At 48.7% G+C, this 19,519-nt stretch overlaps 1 protein-coding gene across 4 annotated transcripts in view; it reads left to right on the forward strand.

Moving 5' to 3' along the window:
• rnf220b (ring finger protein 220b) overlaps positions 1-18,607 on the forward strand; it is a 21,147-nt gene extending 2,540 nt beyond the window's left edge. Inside the window, exons 3-16 of one of the 4 annotated variants that reach the window (XM_029828804.1) lie at positions 12,428-12,554; positions 13,465-13,507; positions 13,613-13,705; positions 13,859-13,901; positions 14,197-14,286; positions 15,176-15,219; positions 15,585-15,666; positions 15,951-16,047; positions 16,142-16,201; positions 16,284-16,351; positions 16,436-16,520; positions 17,082-17,190; positions 17,800-17,874; positions 17,949-18,607. In XM_029828804.1, the coding sequence (XP_029684664.1) occupies positions 12,428-12,554; positions 13,465-13,507; positions 13,613-13,705; positions 13,859-13,901; positions 14,197-14,286; positions 15,176-15,219; positions 15,585-15,666; positions 15,951-16,047; positions 16,142-16,201; positions 16,284-16,351; positions 16,436-16,520; positions 17,082-17,190; positions 17,800-17,874; positions 17,949-18,020 (1,088 nt within the window). In that variant the 3' untranslated portion in view covers positions 18,021-18,607. The remainder of the gene's footprint in view (positions 1-12,427; positions 12,555-13,464; positions 13,508-13,612; positions 13,706-13,858; positions 13,902-14,196; positions 14,287-15,175; positions 15,220-15,584; positions 15,667-15,950; positions 16,048-16,141; positions 16,202-16,283; positions 16,352-16,435; positions 16,521-17,081; positions 17,191-17,799; positions 17,875-17,948) is intronic. The other 3 variants (XM_029828805.1, XM_029828806.1, XM_029828807.1) reach the window with 3 other exon arrangements.
• Positions 18,608-19,519: the final 912 nt, after the last annotated feature.

Below are 19,519 nucleotides of genomic sequence, written 5' to 3' on the forward strand. Positions count from 1 at the left end.
CGGGAGGGAGAAATGCGGCGATGCGCCTCAGCCTGAGCTTCACAGCGACAACCCTCAGCTCAATATGGCTGCCCACACCAGCCGTCTGATTTGTTGACAAATGAGTGGGAGAGGTGTCAGTCAGCGCCGCCGAGGGAGAGACGCTCCTCATTACTCCCGGGGATAATTGCCCGACAATGCGGGGGCACGACGCTCGCCTTGCGGGGAGGGGTGGATACGATGCCGGGAGTCAGGGAGGCAATGCTAGGCATGATGGGAAAATCAAACTCCCTCAGTGGCGGTCGCCAAGGGGAGCGCCTGACAGATGAAAGGGACCAGAGAACGAAAGAGAGAGAGAGCGAGAGAGAGAGAGCGAGCACCCAAAGGCTCGGCAGATCAGAGGGGGACACCGTTGAAAATAATGACAATGAGAAACGGGTGGCGCCAGAGATGGCGAAGACAGGAGGGGGAGGCACCGATGCAGACGCTCATATACATCACCTAAAGGAGCCTTTCATCCCACGCTTAAAGGGCTGAAACAGGGACAAGTTGTTTTAAGAAAAGTTTGTGTGTTTGTGTGTGTGTTTGTGAAACTTGGTGGCTGGTGGCTGAGTGACAGGGCCAGGGAGGCTGAGTGGCGGGAAGGAATCTCAATATGGAATTTTAATAAGGACAGAAATGGAACGAGAGGTGTGTCTGTCTGACAGTGTTCCCTCTGCGCGCTCGGGCGTGCACGCTCCCTTCACCTCCTAAATTTTGTGAATCTCATTTGCGGGGGACGTTGACAGGGACTAAAAGATGGCGGAGCAGGACGTCGAGCGTCCCGATTCCGTCCCGGCTCTTTTCCGGCTCCATCCAATTAGCGCGGAGCCCAAGCAAAGGAAGAGCTTTAGCGCCGCGGCGCCGCGACCGCTCTCCTGACACACACTTGTTCCTCTCGACTGAGCAGCAGACAGTCACTTTCAGAAGCCGCCACCGTTGAGCCTGGAATCTTCTGGGGTTATGAGCAGCGTGCCCGCCTTCATGCTTTCAAATACTGCTGTTATGTTTGTGTGATCGCTCACTGATGTCAGATAAAATCCCAAACAGATCCGTCTCACTTTTGGAACCACATTTTGCCACTGAGCTCAGGTGTTCACAGCAGCTCCTCTTCCCGCAGACGTGGTGCGCCTTATTGCGACAGTGTATCATCGCCCGTCCGTCCCCTGTCGACCTGCTCCCGTGCTATCGGGGAAGGTCTGACATAGGCGTCGTGTTCTGACAGCTGTTCAAACAGCCGGGCTGGTTTTCAAAGGGCAGATGTCCTCACTGGAGCGAGTCGTGCTTGTTTTCCTCAGGAAGATGCTTCCCGCTCTGGGTCTGAACTCCAGCTAAAGCAGACACATAAACACGAGGGGAAACTGACAAAACACACCGCGGCCAGATGCTGACTGAGCCGTGTGTATGTGTGTGTGGCGTCAAAATAAAGCGAGACCTGTGATAACTGGGCCCAGATGCTCGGGAGCCCCCGCGTCGTGACACTTGTAACGCGCCAAAATCTCCAGTCGGAACAGTAGGAGGAACACAGTCGCCCTCTGTCCAACTAAGCAGAGGTTGGCTCCTGGGACCAGTTTGACAAAAACCTGCCACACCCTTCCAATTCTCCTGTCCGTCCACATCTGCTGCTGCGGTCACCTTCTTCTCACTCTCACACTGCAATATTTGCAAAAGCAGTTTAATCCATCCCATACTGGGACGCATCCTACGTTCCAGTTTGACTTTGTGTGGCTAAGATGGCGGAATGTCGAGTTTTTGAGATTAAAGTGTGTATTGCTGCACCCTCTGGTTGAGCATTAATACTCTGTTGATCCTGTAATCAGTACCCGATCAGCATTACAGACTGTTTATGTGTTTACATCAACAAAGTGGTCAGATGTGATTGAGTGATTTGACAGGTTGTGATGTGAGGCGGCTGTCGTTGGATTACAGTCAATAAAGCTACAAAAACTATAGGTTTTTTGCGTATTTGTTTATGCGGCACATCTAATACTTTGGTACTGTCACACGCTGGTTTAATAAGGGGGGAGGGGGGTTGTTGCGTGCGTTCCGTGTGGTGGTCTTCAGCGCCAGCTCGTATTGACGGCAGCTTCCTGTTGAAAGACACCCTGTTTACGTCCCACCACCAGACTACAGGAGATCGATGGCAGCCACTCGATACTCATGCATACACATATAGCGGTTGCTGCCGCTATAATTCCCAGGGCTGCTGATCAGGTGGACCCGGAGGATGTGCCCCCCCCCCGACACCACCACCCACACGTACACGCACACAGATGTTATCAGTCACTCATCTGAGGCCTCAGAGAAGACTTTGCTGCTTATTACATGGTTATAAGAGTAAACTCAGCGCTGCAGCGTGTGCGGTGGATTTCACTCGGACTGTTTTTACGTCAGCCTGCGCTCCCACACTGACCACATGGGCGGTCTGGCTCGTGATTTCACACCGTCGTGGAGGAAGCCTTGCAGTATTAATGGCGGCTCTGTTTGATGTGAGGGCACGCTGCGGTCGACGGTTCCTCCTCCTGTTGTGATCCCAGTTTGTTCTTCCAAAGTTCCACCAAGTAAAAGAGGCTTTCATCCTGGCAGGAGGGGAGAGGCTTCCCGGCTCCTTTCCCTGCTCGATCCCTTCATCTAGTGATTTTGGGAGCGAGGGAAGTGTTTTCCTCTCAGTTTTACGCAAGATGGTGTGTTTGTGAATGCAGCGTGCAGATCGGTGTGTGTTCTGCAGCGTCAGACTGGGGGACCACACGGCTCGCAGGAGACAGGAATGCTGTGAGTCTGGCAGCAGGCCGTATGCGCGCGCGTGTGTGTGTGTGTGTGAGGATCTTTTTGCAGTGACCATCAACACCTGTTAGACATTCGACAGAATGTTCTGCTGATGCAACAGTCATAACACATCTTCAGCCTCCACCACCTGCTGTGATTGGCCCACACCAACAGCGCCACTTTGAGAGAGGGAGAGAGAGAGAGGGGGAGAGAGAGATAAAGAGAGACAGAGACAGAGAGAGAGAGGGTCATAATGAGTGCAGGATGAAGGGGTTGTTGAAAGAACTGCCTTGTTTTAACAGAGACGGCCTTTCTTTCCAGCCATCCTTCAATCTCTCTCTTCACACACCTGATGGACTTGCATCACTGCTGCCTCTGATCTCACATCAAAGACTCACTCTCTGTGTGTGTGTGTGTCTGTGTGTGTTTGTGCCTGATTCAATCTGCAGAAATCTGCCTTTAACTCCCTAGTCCCCCCACACACATACACACACATCCTCCTCTCCGTCCCCGGAGCCTAACAAATCAGTCAGGCCGATAAAGAGGGCAGGAAGACCAAACGTTGAGGTTAAATATGCTGCTGAGGGGCAACAGGGACACGCGGCAGAGACCACACCGCTCCCGCACGCTCGAATAGCCGCCAGGAACTCACGCACGTCTATGGGATTCTGCCTCCACGTTATTGCCTCCTTGTTGGAGGACGCCACTCGCGTTACTGCAGGTCTTACAGCTGTGGAACAGATTGATAATTGCCCACATGTCAAATGCATGTCAGACGTGATCGCTTTACCTTGACAACACAACATCATCATTCACTGTGTTTGGCAGCAGCTTTCTCTGGTCATATACAGTGAAATCGTGTTTGTAACCATTCAAATTTAGCATTTGTGCCCTCTGTGGCCCCTTACTGGAGTCTGCGCACGTGCTGCGCTTGAGTCAGCGCATGGTGCACATGAAACTGTAAATAACATATATGGCTGGGGAGGAAGCAGCAGCATTTTAGTGCTTGTATGAACACATGCTTGTGTCACGTCAGCAGGGAACAGCATGGATTACTCAGGCGTGCACTCTAATAAAGATCATCTGATCGATTCATCCGCCCGTTCGCGGCTGCCTTAAAGGTCAAAGTTTGCCGGGATTGACCCCTCACCTCACCGTGCTTGGGGTGTAAACACTCCTCTAATTCTCCTCTGAGAATAGCATCGGCCAGGGCCATAAATCAGGGGCCGGATAATTGATAGGAAAACAGCAGTCCAGCAGTATATAACCTTTTATGTGTCGTCTCAGGGCTTTATTGTGGTGCTAATGAGTGGCCGTGGATCAGGGTTAGAGCTGAGCTAAGAGGACTGGTGGGGGTTTACCTCGGTGGAGAGGAGGCTGCTGCTTGGGCAGGCATGAGCACACACAGGAAGACCCTCACACTAAAGGAAATGCGCGTATGCAAAAATTCCGTCACCCACCCACATGCATGCATGCATATGCAAACACACAGAGCGGCTGGCAGGCTCAGCAGTATCCATTACAGGCTGCTATTAGCATGGAGATGGCCCTAATTGTCTCTGCAGACCACACATGCAGCGCACGGCAGGCCCGCTGAGAGGCCGTGAGGCTGAGTGAGAGCAGGGACTCTGCCTTACACATCCCATTGTCTCAGCCGCGACCCCATTAGTGCAATTATAAATCAATCATTGAGTGATTGTTGGCCGCACGCTGCCGATTGTTTCAATGCTAATGTCACCGGCATAGCACACGAAGGGACTGCGCTACTACAACATCCCAGAGGAGAGGAGATACAGCAGCCTTCCGTCATTACATCTATGAAATGCAGAGTTTAGAATGTTGTCCGGTACCTACAGCTATGGAAATGTATCTGTTTTTAGAGTTTTTGTAAAGTTTCAGCCCACTGCATCTTGAAACTGTTGTTACTTGAATTGTAAGTCAGTTATTTTTGGTTAGTGAAGAGAAAAAGTGGCTTAAAACATAAAAAATTCTCTTTATTCTGGCTATGACTGCTTTGCAGTGTGTCTTCCCTGTTAATATATGGTTGCACAGTAGAATTATCTCACTCTCATTTCATGTAATAGTTTCATTTCCAGTGTTTTAATGCTTTGTGAGCAGTGGAAGTGATATTTTCAGCCATATTGCTGGGGTTTAATCAAAGATGATGATGAACAAAATCTGTGATTCTATGTCTGGTGGATTGTGGGCTGGTTTGGGGGTCCTGGACCTTGAAGGGGGTCCGGTCTCAAACAGGGCAGCGGCCCAGAGGTCCTGATCAGTCAAGTAGAGGTGATTGAACTGTGTGACCCTGCTGAGCGAGAACACAGAGGAGAAGATCTATCCCCACTGGTGCTCCCACAGGCCTCTTTGTTCTGCTTTGTCTGCTGACAGAGAAGATCGGGGGGGCGTATCGACTGCGCTCACAGTGCGATGCTCTCACCACGGCTACGCCGCAGCGTATGGGCGCATTTGCGCTTTCACAGCTGAACCGGTGCGTGTACGGGGCCACAGCTCTGTTTATCGATGTATCCTTCCACTGGGTTCCAAGGTTAAGGAGTTAGAGCCAAAGTGCTGCTGGGATACCGCAGGCAGCAAGTTCTACCATGTCTTTTATCCCCAAACTGTAAAAACATGATTTATTATACAGTCAGCATAAAACAAATGTTTTTGTTCCCACACAAAAGGTTTCAAACTGCGGGATTAGAAAGATTTTTGATATCGAGTCTGCTTACAGCAGTGAGATAGACCCCCCTCCTCCTGATGGAGCCCTGGTTTTGATGCCAGCCATGGGGTGTAAGTTGCACAAAAAAACAAAAAAGCCAACATCTGTCGATAATAAGTAGATTAAGAACTAAAGATCAATATATAGTGGGAAAAAATGAGAATTTACACTAATGTGCCAAAAAGGACAATACAACTCACATTTCTGTACTAAAAGTTGAGTATTTTAAATTCCTCAGAAACGCAGCTCAGTGTTTACTCACATTCCACTTTGTAATAAAGTTAACTTGAAAATGAGCCAGAAAATGAGAAAATCTGGGAAAAGCTGTTTTAGCTAATGTTCATAATTATACAGAAGTATGTTCATCCATGCAGTCAAATGCTTTAAGTTAAAATCCACAGCATACCAATATTAAAACGTTCTAATCACTAGAGGTGCTCCTCTGCTCGGGCAGGGTGACCCTAAAGCTTCATTACCTTTAGGGTAATAACCTGTTTCTAAATTTATATTAAATCTTTCTGTTTTTCTATTTATGATGTGGTTTTCTTTCACCTGAACAAAGGAGTCATCCTCTTCGTTCATGGCTTGAAGCGCTGCTCTGCCTTTTACCGCTCTGTTACTGCAGATAAGCCTCCCAACCAGCCGTGTCCTTCCACTGTTCCCAACCCAAACCGCGCTCACCTGTTCTGAGCGTTCCATCCAGGCAGACGCAATAACATCCTTTAGGAAGTGTGACTAACCCAAACACAGGTGGATCACGCACCTCCAGGTGCTTCTGTTGCTCCTCTACCAGCAGCAGTCAGCGCACTTTCTGACAGTATCAGATCTTATCTGAAGGGGAGGGGGCACCTGTGAGGTGATAATGTTCTGCCTCCACAAAACAAAGGCTTTAATAAAGCTTTGAAGCATTCTGTTCGCTTTGAGCCGCTCTCCTGCGTGTATGTGGGACAGGTGTGTGAGAGTGTGTTTTCCTCAGTATTATGGACTGTGTGTGTGTGTGTGTGTGTGTGTGTGTGTGTGTGTGCCAAAATACTAGCAAAGTGGGGCTATAGTTGTGAAGTGGGGCCATTTCGCTGGGCCCCTCAACTTCAGAGGACTATTTTCAAGGGTTAAAGGTGGTTTTAAAGCTGAGGTGTTTAGGTTGGAGTTAGGGTGATGTAGAAATGGGATTGTGTGTGTGTGTGTGTGTGTGTGTGTGTGTGTGTGTGTGTGTGTGTGTGTGCTGCAGCGATTCATCTGCTCAATATAAAATCATTCTGACATTTTAACAACACGGACACAATATTTTACAAACTATTTCTATTAAATACAAATACATTTTAATGAAGAAAGTTTTTCGAAGCATTTTTCTCTTTCATTCTATTTAAAGGACACTTCTATTAAGTCCTTCCTCACTTCACGTCTACGTTTTCTCAGACTCGAAGGAGCTGGCTGGGAGATGGGTTTTCTCTGGGGTTATTTCCTTGGAATCAATGAAAACTCTTGAGAAAAGAGCTAACATCTCTTGTGAAGCTTATTGTGAAGACAATAATGTAAAACAGTCACATTTTACACGTGAAGGTTGGAGTTTCTTTTGGTTTGTGGGTAAGAATCGGACCGCTGTCGGCATGTAAAGGGACACAAAACTTCCAGGATTAATAAACCTTCTTTTAGGTCATCTTTTAGGAAAAGTTGACCTAATCTGATCTCATGTAGCTGCATTTTACATTTTTCTGCTCTTTCCAAATCTTCCTTTTCCAAACCTTTCTGCCTTTTCTTTGTTTTGTGGCTGAGCTGATCTGGATAGAAACGACGGAGCTGGTGTTCTGAGGAAAGTGCAGCCGAGCATCTGTGTAAAAACCTCCAAACACCATCTGGAAACTTCATCTTTGCCTTCATAAAGCGCCGCGTGCACCTGACAACAGCAGCAATGAGTCAAATAAAGCGAACCCTTCCGCTCACTCCCTCTGCCCGACTCTTCTGAAACCAGGCGGCAGCGTGACGTTTGGTGAAGTTCGGTGCGTCAGAATGTGTCAGAGTTGGCTCCAGAGTCGGGGGCTTGATGCAACGCTGAAGGTGTGACCGCTCGCCGTTTTATTTCCAAGGCCCTTTTCTGGGCAGAGGAATGAAGTGTGGAACACAGCAGAGCTCTGCTGGATGGAGGAGGCCAGCAGAATCGCTGCCGCTGCTTTAATTACACTCCTCAGTAAACCCAGCACACTCTGTTTGTCCAGCGCTGTTTAGAAAAGTGGAGTGCTTCACAAAGCAACAGAGCCGTCGCCTCATTTTCTCCCTATTAAACACTAATTGAGAGAAAGAGGGAACGGGGAAAAGAAAATGAGGGTGAAGTGATGAGAAGAAGGTGGAATAATGAGAGAGAGAGAGAGAGACAGAGAGAGCATTAAAGTGTATTAATCAGTGGCCTGAGTAATGGTGATCTGTATGTTGGGAGTCGATCTAATTAGACTAATGAGGGATCGTCATGTGTTTATTGGCTTCTTTATCTCTCTCTCATGTGTATGAAACATATCTGCAACGACTGAAACGCTACGCAAAATACGACCCTCTCAGCAGCTTCTTTATGAGTTACTTAATCACATCCGAAGGAAGGCGTTTATCAAACGGCCGCTGTTGCTTTCAGCAAATGGCCGCGGAGTCGGGAGGCGCCCTTATCTTTTGCGTAGGATTGCGTTCTCCGAAAGTTGCACCTGGGATGCGTAAAGATAAACCCGCTCTCCTTCAGTCAGATCCGACCAACCTGGAGTGAGTTTGACAGCCGTGCGCCTGCAGCTCACTGACAGAAGTGAAGGATCTCCGAGTATCTCGCTCCAGACGAGGCATCCCGGTGATTGACAGGCCGCCGTTGAACTCCTGCGACGCTCCCTGTCACTTCCTGATCCGAGCAGACGGCCAGACGGCAGGCAGATGTCGGAGCGATCCAAATGTCGTGAAGCTTGTTCACATTTCGGGAGGATTTTGAGGCCTTTATCGGTTTCTGGTGTGTAATGTTTGGTTCCTCAGCTCTTCTGTTCTTTCCTTCTCTTTCATTTCATATCCAGTTTCTATGAAGTTTCACGTCTCCTCATCAGTTAACTTTTAAGTAGCCTCATATCAACAGCTGAGACCTGAGGACGCTCTTCCAACTTCCTCCACCTCGTTCCAATCTGCAACTGGCTATCAAAGATCATTGAGCCATGCATCTCAATGAGGGCCGCATTGATTGGATGGAACTAGGCGGAGGCAGGGTTCGATCTTTGCCCCCGGGTCCCCACAAGGAAAATGTGGTCACGGGGACGGCGTCGCAAAGTTGCAGGGTCCGCTCTGCGTCGATGAGATGATTGGAGACACCGATGCTGAACCACGCCTGCACCCGGTGGAACAATTGGAGAGACTATTGGAGCAAATGAGAGAGAAAAGGAACGAGGAGCCCGGGCGTGAGAAAATGGGGGCTCGCGTTCTGATTGACCCGTGGTCAGAGAGGTTATGTCCATCGATTTCTCCGGCAGAAGAAAAGGACTTTGGCCTGAGGTGCTTCAGAATGAGTCTATTTGGGGTTTAGGATTTCTGTCCATTCCCACCAGGAGCTTTTTCATCATCCGACTCCGGAGGACTCGCAGCTGCCGCCTCCTGTTGTCGACGCGCCGCAGAGGCCAAAAGGCCAATCAATGCTCCACAAGAGGTTGATACAGATCTTATTAGTCAATGAATGATCATTAGGGGGTGTAACGAGGCATCGATTTGTGCAAGGGGCAAAGGTTGTGGTGGTTGTGGTAAGTGTCTTTAATACATTAAACACAATTGATTGCAGAGTGGGGGGGTTATTGAAAGATGCTGGAATTGCACTGGGCAGTGAGATATTCGAGGTCAGGCCAGGAGAGGAAGTGTACCTTTATGTTCTGGGTGAGGTTTGAAGCCTGGCGGCATGCTTGGTGTTTTATGTCTTAGCAATTAATATGAAACAGATATATAGGAGGACTAAGTCAAAGGGAACTGGACTTGCTGTTTTAAAGGCTAGAACAGCAGCCTTTGAAAACCAAGGAAATGACTCTGCTCGTAGCAGATGTGTTAGTACAGGGCCTATTATGTTGCTCATTAAATACCCAACCTCTCAATAGGCCATTATTTCCCCAATAAAAAACAAACGGCGGCCCGCATACTTTCCCCTCTCCCCTCCTCCGCTTCAGAGGTCGCTCCTACCTCACAGATGGCAAAAAACCCTGACTAATATCCTGCATGTGATGCTTTTAAATAGGAAGCAGGCCGCGGGATAGGGTGGGGTACAGGTGTGGCAGCAGCCAATAGGTTTTATAGTCCTCCAACTCCTCTGAAAGGGTGCCAAGGACCTGCCTACACGGCCCAGCGCTTCAGCGTTAGCCGCCAAGCGTTACCTACGATCCCCCCTCCGAGAGCCGCGCGCCTACCGGTTGCACAGAGGCGGCGCTTGTTACGACTTTATGGAGGGATTTCTGATGTGCTTCAAGAATTGTTTGATGGTTGGGATAATGATGGCGGTCGGAGGGAGTCGCTAGCGCCACAACAAAAAAGAACCAAAAACCTCTCGGGTCTCTCCTGCCAGTCAAACCCATCCAGCCCTCTTCACGTCAATCAGAATTATACCACGTCCTCAGGTTTGTCGCCGGGGGGGGAGGGATGCTCGTCACCATGTCTCCCCTGCAGAACAGCCTTTTCATGCCCCGGCATAATGTCAGCCGGTGACATCCAGGCCTGATGTGATGTGGCATTCACTAAAGGTCATGTTAGGCATCTCCGCTCCGTCTGCATCAGCAGAACTGGCAGCCGTCATATGGGCGCTGGCATCGGCCATTACCCGGGCCCTCGGGGGGGGTCGGGTGCTTTGAGGATTTGTCAGCGGTATTCTGATCTCTTCGAGTCCTGATGCAGAACAATAGGAGCTGGATTTCAACATCAATCACACACGGAGATGAGGGAGATGATATCTTGTTTGGTTGGAAACAAAACTATCTTGTAATGCCTGATAGAAGAGATGAAAGGTTTTGATGGGTCCCCCCCCCCCTCCCGGGGATGGGTTCTTGTCAAATCCATGTTGAGATAAGATAGAAAAGGTATTTGGGTGTTTTAGTGAACTTTCATCTGTGCGGAAAGATGTTTATTTGTTTTCCATTGGACCAAAAAGTGCTATTGTAAAGTGATTATGAAAAGGGTTTATTGAATTTGAAGTGATCTCAAGTGGATAAGAATCTCATTGCGCAAATCCAGACATATTGTTTTATCAGAATTACAGTAAAACTGGCCAAAAATGCACCGTCCCATGTGAGGTCATTAAGTGAAGGTAGCAAACAGCAGCTGGTCAACGGCGAGACATCCAGGAAAGGAGTTCCTGGGGTGGCGAGACGCGAAAACACGTTCAGAGACAACGATTCCATTAGGAGCCAACCTCAGCTCAGAGCGGGCGGAGAGGGACCGTCCTCTGGAGCCAGTTGCCGTAGTGAGGGAACAGTTAACAAGGCCCACAGGCTGGTTTTACAGCCTGCTGTTGTGTGTCTGAGACCCCCCAGGATGAAGAAGAGCTGATGCTGACTGATGCTGACAGGGTTTATGTGGGCCAGGACACAGGGCACACACGTGTGTGTGTGTGTGTGTGCGTGCGTGCGTGCGTGTGTGGGTGGGTGGGTGGGTTTAGGGGGGACGTGTAAAAAGGTGGTCTTCAACCAACAGCTGTCACTTACAAGAGAAAAGAACTGAGTCAGGCCTCAGAATGAACACACACCCCCCCCCACACACACACACACAGACACACACACACGCACACATACGCTAATCTGGCGCTGTGAGGAGCAAAAGTGACGGACAGAAGTGGGGAAGGGGTGGTTGAGGGGGCTGACATGCTGTAGCACCAGGGGGTGCTTATCCAAAAAGTGGACCAATAAAACACCTGAAAATCAAATCCCATCGCTCTTATCGCGGCGCCATTGCGAGACGTTATCTGCGCTGGTAATGTGGTTATAAATTCAATTTCAGCCCAGAGATTTCATTGTTTACTGATGCCTGCATGTTCCGGGCGGCAGAGCGCAGAGAGCCGGGGAACGCTCGATGCGTGTCGGGAAAAGTCATTTAGCCTTTAGCCAGGGGATGCAAAAAAGACATGTGTGTGTGTGTGTGTGTGTGAGAGAGAGAGAGAGAGAGAGAGAGAGAGACTGTCATTCTCTCAAGGACACTCAACTCTGCTTTCTATTTTTCCACTCCATGTTTTATTTAGAAGCCATTTTGTCCCGTCGGGCACCTCATTACAGGGCCTCATAGCTCCACTGATGTCGGGGGGGATGCCACTCGCTGATAGGCACCGCCATCAGAGGTCACCAGAGTTTGGATAACAGGGTCCTCAAGGACCCTCGGAGCCCCTCACACCTCCGAGCCAGGAATCCTAATCTGTTTGCTGTCTCATTCAGAAGTTTGAAATTGTTTTTCCGCGCTCCCATCTGCTTTGCCTAGGCATCGGAAATTAGGTGTATCATGCCTACCAGCTCTCTTCGTATGATTGATGGCTTTCAGGAGTAAATCACCTCATCTACTAGGTAAAATCCTGATAGAGTGGAGCTCCTACGGCTCCCAGCTGCCTGCTTATGGCAGTAATCCATCAGTGGGGCCCAATGGGCCAAGTGGGCCTCCTGGGTAATGTTCCTATTGACAGCCTATGATGTCTGAACACTGACAACGGTGGCGGTGTGTGCGTGTGAGTGTGAGTGTGTGTGTGTGTGAGAGAAGATTCAAGTTTGTTGGATTGTGATCCAATCTGATTCCAGTCTCCACCTCTGCTGAACAATATTCCTCCTCCTCCTCGTCCTCCGTTTCCCACAGTGACGTTAGAAAAATTGATCGTCCAGGTATGCATCAACGTGCACACTGAGTAGGTGGATGGATCAAAGACCTTTCCTTTCTCCCTCGCCTTTTATCTGTCCTCAGGTAAAATGAAGGGGTTCTATGACAGCCAGGCCCCAGCATGTCCAGTCTGCCAGGTTGTTCTTCGACCAGGAGAGCTGCAGGACCACATGGAGCAGGAGTTGTCCAAGGTGGCCCAGCTGCACATCAGGTACCTCCCTGCCGCCAGCAGGATAACGTCCACTTGTGATCCAGCGTTAATGCCAGTTAGTGTTGACAGATCTTGTATCCAGGGGCATCTCCACGGGTTCCCCAGGTGGTGTCTCTTCTCTTCTGTCACCTGCGTGCAGTGTTTACAAGCTGCCTCGTCGTTTTCTACATATTTCATATTACAGCCTCCAGGCCACAAATCTCACTGTGGCTGGATAATGTCCTGATAATGGCTGCTCTGAGTCCCACACACACTTCACTCAAAGTAGTGGGAAACCACACATAGGAGGACCATACACACACACACACACACACATTACCTGCTGTTAAAACAGAAGAATGATTCCTCCAATAAAGACATTATACTCTAAATCTGCTTAATGACCGCTCCGTGGACAGTAATGATTTCAAATTGAACTTGGCCCACAGGGACAAAGGGTGTGTGTGTGTGTGTGTGTGTGTGTGTGTGTGTGTGTGTGTGTGTGTGTGTGTGTGTGTGTGTGTGTTTCCTTATATTTGCTACCTATTGTGTACAAAAACACTCATTCTATGAGCAAAGTGAGGACATTTTGCCTGGTCCCCACAACTTCAGAGGTTTGAACGTTTGATGATTAAGACATGCTTTTAAGGTTTGGGTCCGGGTCAGCGGGTTAGTTTGGACAGTAAGAGGTTGGAGTAGAGAGCTGGGTAATGGATTATGTCTATAAAAGACCTCACAACGATAGAAATCTGACGACATGTGTGTATGCGTAGAGTATCTGTGTGACATAAACTGTGAAGCAGGAATACACTCAAACATCGTAAAGGCAGGGAATATTTATGAGTTGAATGATACATTTTAGAGGACGTAGAGACGGATCTGTCTTCGAGATTTAACACACGTTTGTTTCCTGTGTGCGTTTCCTCCTCAGCGGCTCTCCTGTGCAGCACGATCACACCGCCAGGACGCCGAAGGTAAACAGCTGACACAACCAGGGGGTTTGGGGATGCTGGAGCAGCAGCCGTCTCTTCCCTTTGACCGTTTTTGTCTCTGCTCTCTCTCCCCATTCTTTCCTCTAGTCTCTCTCTCTTTCTCTCCACATCAAGCGTGAAGGAGGCTCCCCCACCTCGCCGCCTCGGCCAGCTGAGGATGCCCACTCGGACCGATACCAGGTCGGTCATTTCTTCCGCACAACAAATCGCAAAATGTTCGCATTGAGCTTTAAAAAGGAGAAAATCGATGCTAAATATTTCTTCCGTATTGAAAAGAGGTATTGAGGGGTTTGAGTTCTGCCCCTGAAGCGTGTTGTTCTGTGTGTCTGACAGACGTTCCTGCGTGTGCGGGCCAACAGACACACCAGGCTGAACGGTACGTGGTTACTCTGTTGTGTTTGGCTGCTGCTCAGAGCTCCTCTGTCGCCTCCTGTTTTTAATGGCTTTGAATTAAAAAATGCCGTCCAGGTTTTGTTTTTTCAAAAAACATTCCACACACCCAGTTTTGTGTTTTCCCTCCCGCTGTTATCAAGCGATCAAATCCACCCCCCACCCCCCCTTTTTTTTTTGCTTCTCACCGCTCCCCAACACCACCACCACCTCTGGCCTAGCGCCCACACGAGCAGAGGAGCTATTAACCTTTCAACTTTGACCTCTTGATATGTTAACAGTCGATGACCTCTGCTGGTGCAGGTGCTACGTCAAATCTGCCCCCTTGCGCCCCCACAGTGCTGGAGCCCACGTAGACTGCATTCAAGATGGTAAGAGACCCTGATCTATCCATATATATGAATTGTATCAGTTGAAGGGAGCTGAATTAGCGCTAGCTCGGACCTGGAGCATCTGCCCCCGGGGAACTATAGTGAATATGACAGCGTCAAACTGGCGGTGATGAAGATGAGCAGAGTTTCTTTAGAGCTGCTGCTCACTTTTGGCTGTCATCATTACCTCCGAGTCTCTCCTGCTCACGCCGCCGCCGCTGTCGAGGGCCGTTAGCCTTTATTGGGCTTTAGCACAGGACAGCATAATGAGGTTCTAAATACATGTCAGGGAGGAAGAGGAGGAGGAAGAGGAGCGCGGCCTTCCTGTGTTGATTAATCAACCTTTCTCCTCTCCCCTCTCTAACTTTGATGAGCTCTTCCTCATCTGTGACCGTCTCTTTAACCCTCATTATGTCCGCCGCGATTGGCGGCAAAAAGGGGTCAGGATCACCCCCTGCACCCGCCCCTGGGGGCCCCGCTGGATGACAGCGGGAATTAGACGACCCTAAAACTTAATGTCCCCTTATGCAACGTGCAGCGAGTGAGGTTGGGGCGGGGGTGGCGGTGCAGTTGGTGTTCTGCCATATTAACTTTTATTTGAGAAGAGAGCAGGAGGAGGTGCAGAAAGACCTGATTTTAACCCCCTCAGGGGGCTGGTTGTTTGTCAGAGATGAGGCCAGAGCAGAATCTGTTCACGTGGAGTCCTGCAGAGCCTCTTCTTCAGCACCATTACACACCACAGTGACACTGACACTGTTTAACAGTGGAAAACACGCAACAAAGCAGCAGTTTCTCATCATTATTCATTCCTTTTTTGCAGTCTGTAAACAGATGAAAACAGCCTGTTCGGATTCTAATTAAAGTCACCGTGTTTGTTTTCTGTCTCCAGTCAGGATTGGGAAGCTGAAGAGGAAAAAAGCAGAAGATGGACAGGTGTGTTTTCATCTGTCAGCACATACAGAAGGTTCTGGGTTCAAGCCCAGCTCAGTTTTCCTAATAGCAGAGTTTGCATGTTCTTCCAGTGTCTGTGTGGGTTCTGTCCAGTTGCCTCACAGCACCAAAAACAGGAACATCAGACTCTGATTGGTTCCTGGGTGTGAGGGTGTGTGAGCTGTACAGGGTGTCTTCCTCCCTCTCACCCTGTAAACACTGGGACAGACTCCACCAACCAGCAGTAAACAATACATGTATAGGTGACGGATCTGAGGTTGACCTCACATCCTGCCCCCAGGGTCACCTGGTCGTGTCTCAGGCAGTTGGAGACGTGACCGTAAACGCTGTGTCCCTGTCTGTTCCAGGAGGGCTCAGGGGACTTGGCCGAAGACGAGTGGAACGAAAGGAGGAGGCTGCACATGACGACGCTAGTTCGGGGCCTCAGAGGTGAGCGCGACATCAGGGTGCGCTCGTGTGAGCTCACTCAGTGGAGGGTGGATAATGTGTCGGTGCGGCGGCCGCAAAATGCGTTGAACTTTTCAGTCCAGATTAGGAGGTTAGGAGCTTTTCCTTGACGGTGCCCTGACCTGCGAACGTGTCAGGCAGGCTGACAGACGGGGGAGGAGGCAGCAGACGTAACCTGCAGTGACTCTGACCTTAAAGAACCGCGGCCCAGTGTCGTTATCCTACCAGCGCCCATGAGCTTTTCTGACATTCTCCTGTCCCCTCAGACGCGGTCCTGGTGAGCACAACTTCTAAGGAATGTCGAGACAGCGATGCCGACCTGGACGTGGACGGAGACGACACTCTGGAGTACGGCAGAGCTCAGTATCCTTCACAGGAAAGGTTTCAAGGAAACACATCGCTAGACTAAACTGTTTAATAGACGGGAAAAGGAGATTTCCTTTAATCTTGTCCTCAGATACACAGAGACAGACGTCATCCCCTGCCCAGGAGAGAGCTCCCAGGAGTCAGCGGCGAAGTACGCACCCCTCCTTTTGAAACATGCTCCCTTTTCAACCACAGTTGATGTTTTCTTCTAAGGTCTCGTCTGTTTCCAACAGCAGCAGCAGCAGCACCGCGGTGTCCGACTCCAGACTGAAACCAGAATTTTCAAAATGGTCAAACGAAGGTGAGAAACTCTGGTCGGACTGACTGACGGACGTCTACCTGGACGGAAACTGAACCTTCGTTTTGTTGTCCATCTTTCACTCAGGGAGTCCGTCCACCAGCAGCGTGGACAAAGTGGACTGCAGCGGGTCCGGCCTCCCCAAAACCTGCAGAAACCCCGAGTTAGAAACGTGAGTCACGGGAAACGCGACACACTTAAGCTGTTTTTGTTCTGAGACCAGTCAAACCAGTTAAAATACATTTAATCCAGAGCGAGGGGGACAGAACTCATCCAATCAGAGCAGAGGAGGTGTAACCGTCCCTCCCCGCACTGTCAACCCTCACATCAGCGCAATGAGATCATCGATCAAGGTCACAGCGGGCGACGCGTGCACGTGCACACATTTCACCACGCTCAACGACATACTGTAGCGAAGCATTCACACGCGCGCTCCCAGCTGTAATTGTGCTTACGGCTGTGTTTGTCCACCTTTATGAGGACCCCACTGCCTCGACTCACCCCCCCCCTCCGGTCTGTGATAAATGAGACGGCGAATGCACCAAATGTGATTGCTGATAAATTTCATGCTCAGTGTCCGTGTTGGCCAGCGAATAATTTAATCTGTCTTCGATTTATAAATGACTCTCCGGCGTTTGCTTGACTCTCTCATCACCCTTCCTGTTACCTCCTGTTCTGTCCGCCCGCGTGCGTGTGTGTGTGTGTGTGTGTGTGTGTGTGTGTGTGTGTGCAGGCTCTCAGAGGACTCCCCGCTGACTACTCTGGATGCACTTAAAGTGCGCATACGTGATTTGGAGAAACAGTTGTCGAAAGGAGACAGATTTAAATGCCTTATCTGCATGGTGAGATGCAATTCAGTGGTTTTCAGTGCTCTTCAAATCTTTCCTTTTTTATTTTCTGCCAGTGAAACCTAATAAAAAGGATTAAAAAAATGAAGTGCCTAATAGTTACAAATACATATGTAAAATATGTGTAAAATCCACATGCATTTTTGTAAAATGCCCATTAATGATTAAAACACCTGACAGATCTAAATAGTGATCTGTCTGATCTTTTTTGCATCCAAAACTGGATTAAGTTTCCCAAAGTTCATGAAATATACAGATGGTCTACACAGCACAACAAAAAACAGATAAAGTGAGTCCTAAAGTGAGCTCCTTTAATGTATGTTTGACTTTGCTCTTTGAATGGAACGTCCAGACTTCATTATCAGGTTCCTCCTGTTGCAGGTAGTTCCTGCAAGTTAGAAGAATGTTTCATATGATTTCTAAATATTCCAAATTTTCTAAATAAGTTGTTCACTGCTGTATAATAAGTGAAGGTTTAGCTGGTAATTGGTGATACAATTAATCTGCAAAGGTGTTTCTACTATATCAAAACTGGTTTCAGAGTTGGCTGCCATCTAGCGGCAGCCTTTTGTACTGCAGCTCACTGTTTGCCTCCCCGTGCAGGACACGTACACCACCCCGCTCACCTCCATCCAGTGCTGGCATGTTCACTGTGAGGAGTGTTGGCTACGGACTCTGGTAAAACATCAAATTCACATCAACACCTTCAGGATTTAAAGTGACCACTGAGTTAAATGTATTCATCTGTTCAGGGAGCAAAGAAGTTGTGTCCCCAGTGCAACACCATCACCTCGCCCGGTGACCTGAGACGAGTCTTTCTGTGATACGGACGCCAACGAACCGTGAGGGTAGAGGGGAGGCTTCTCTTTTAACCAATCAGGGATGGACTTATGGGCAGCTGGCCTGTCAGAATCTTCCTCCTCCTTGTCCTCGCTCTACAGTTACCTGTAAAAACAGCAAGCGTGACCTCTGACCTTCCTCCTGTACAGCACCGGGCTGCGACGGCAGCCGGATCAGATGAGAAATCAAGCAAGGAGAGCTCAGGCAATGAAACTAAATATTAAAACCACGCTTTGGGATGATGACACTTTTATTATTGTTATTTTCTATTCTGAGAAGGACAAAACTGTGTGCTAGAATCAGACTCAAAGCACATGTACATAGTTCTGTGTGTGTTTGAGTCGGTGTGTGTTTACGACGTGAACTAGCTGAAAACCTAGGCCGTATTTACTGTACAGAGGTCTGTTTTTGCTGCCGTCTTTGGTTATTGGTGTAACTCCTGTAGGCTGGACGTATTCCCAATCATCCCATCACGTTCAGGCTCCTCTCGTCTCTGCCCACTCTTGTCTTTCTTTGCATCAGTCCTCTCAAACTTTACCAACGTTACCACAATAAATCTTATGTCCTCGCGGTTGTTGGCTCATGATTTAGCAGCGATGTAACTCATTATATTTGCTGCAGTTGCGTGTTTTTCCTTACATCTCTTAACTCAAGGGCGTCTTCGTCTCTTTAAGCATCACAGTGAGTGAGTTAAAGTACGGTGGCTGCTGAGGTACATAAGGGATTTCTCCACAATTGAGTGTTCCCAGAGACCAATTGTTTTATATAAATATTTCACTCCTGAACTAAAACACAGCACACATTTTATTGTAATTTAAAGTTAGTTTCTGACAGTAGATTTATAAAAATGTAACATTCTGGACCACTGACAGAGCGCAAAAAGAGACTTTTTCCCCCATAAAATATAACCAATCCCCCAAATGAATCTTGGTTTATAAGCACAAAACTTATAACACCCATAAGTTTTTTATTATACTTTAGATCAGTTGAACAAAATCTACCCTACAGCTTTAAAAAGTTTGGTTAAACGCTGCTGTGCTTTAGTCTGAATTGTTACCTGCTGGGATTCACTGACGGGCAGATTTTGTGTTGTTATGGAGGTGCCGTGTGGCCATTTGCCCTTGGAGAATTAGGTCAGGGCGGGATTAGGCCAGTCGGACTGGAAGGGCATTAAATCCTGCTATTCTGAGCTTTCCCGTGTCAGGAAATGAAGACCACTCGGTCAGGTTTGGTCACACAATCCACAGAAGATGCAGACAAGAACTATTTATGTGCTTCCACTTCTCAGACACACACGTGTGTTGTGTTGACAGGACCGCACAGTTCTCCACCTCCAGCCCTCCGACTCCCTGACTGATGTCATGATGAACAGTCACAGCATGAAAATAAATTAGACTAATTACATGAAATAAGTTTTTTTATGTCCTCTTCAAAAGATCCTCCGTGTTAGTTTATGACATGATGGAACACAAGCGTACCTGCA

The sequence above is a fragment of the Takifugu rubripes genome, chromosome 20 (assembly GCF_901000725.2).
Source record: "Takifugu rubripes chromosome 20, fTakRub1.2, whole genome shotgun sequence".
Taxonomy (NCBI): Eukaryota; Metazoa; Chordata; class Actinopteri; order Tetraodontiformes; family Tetraodontidae; genus Takifugu; species Takifugu rubripes.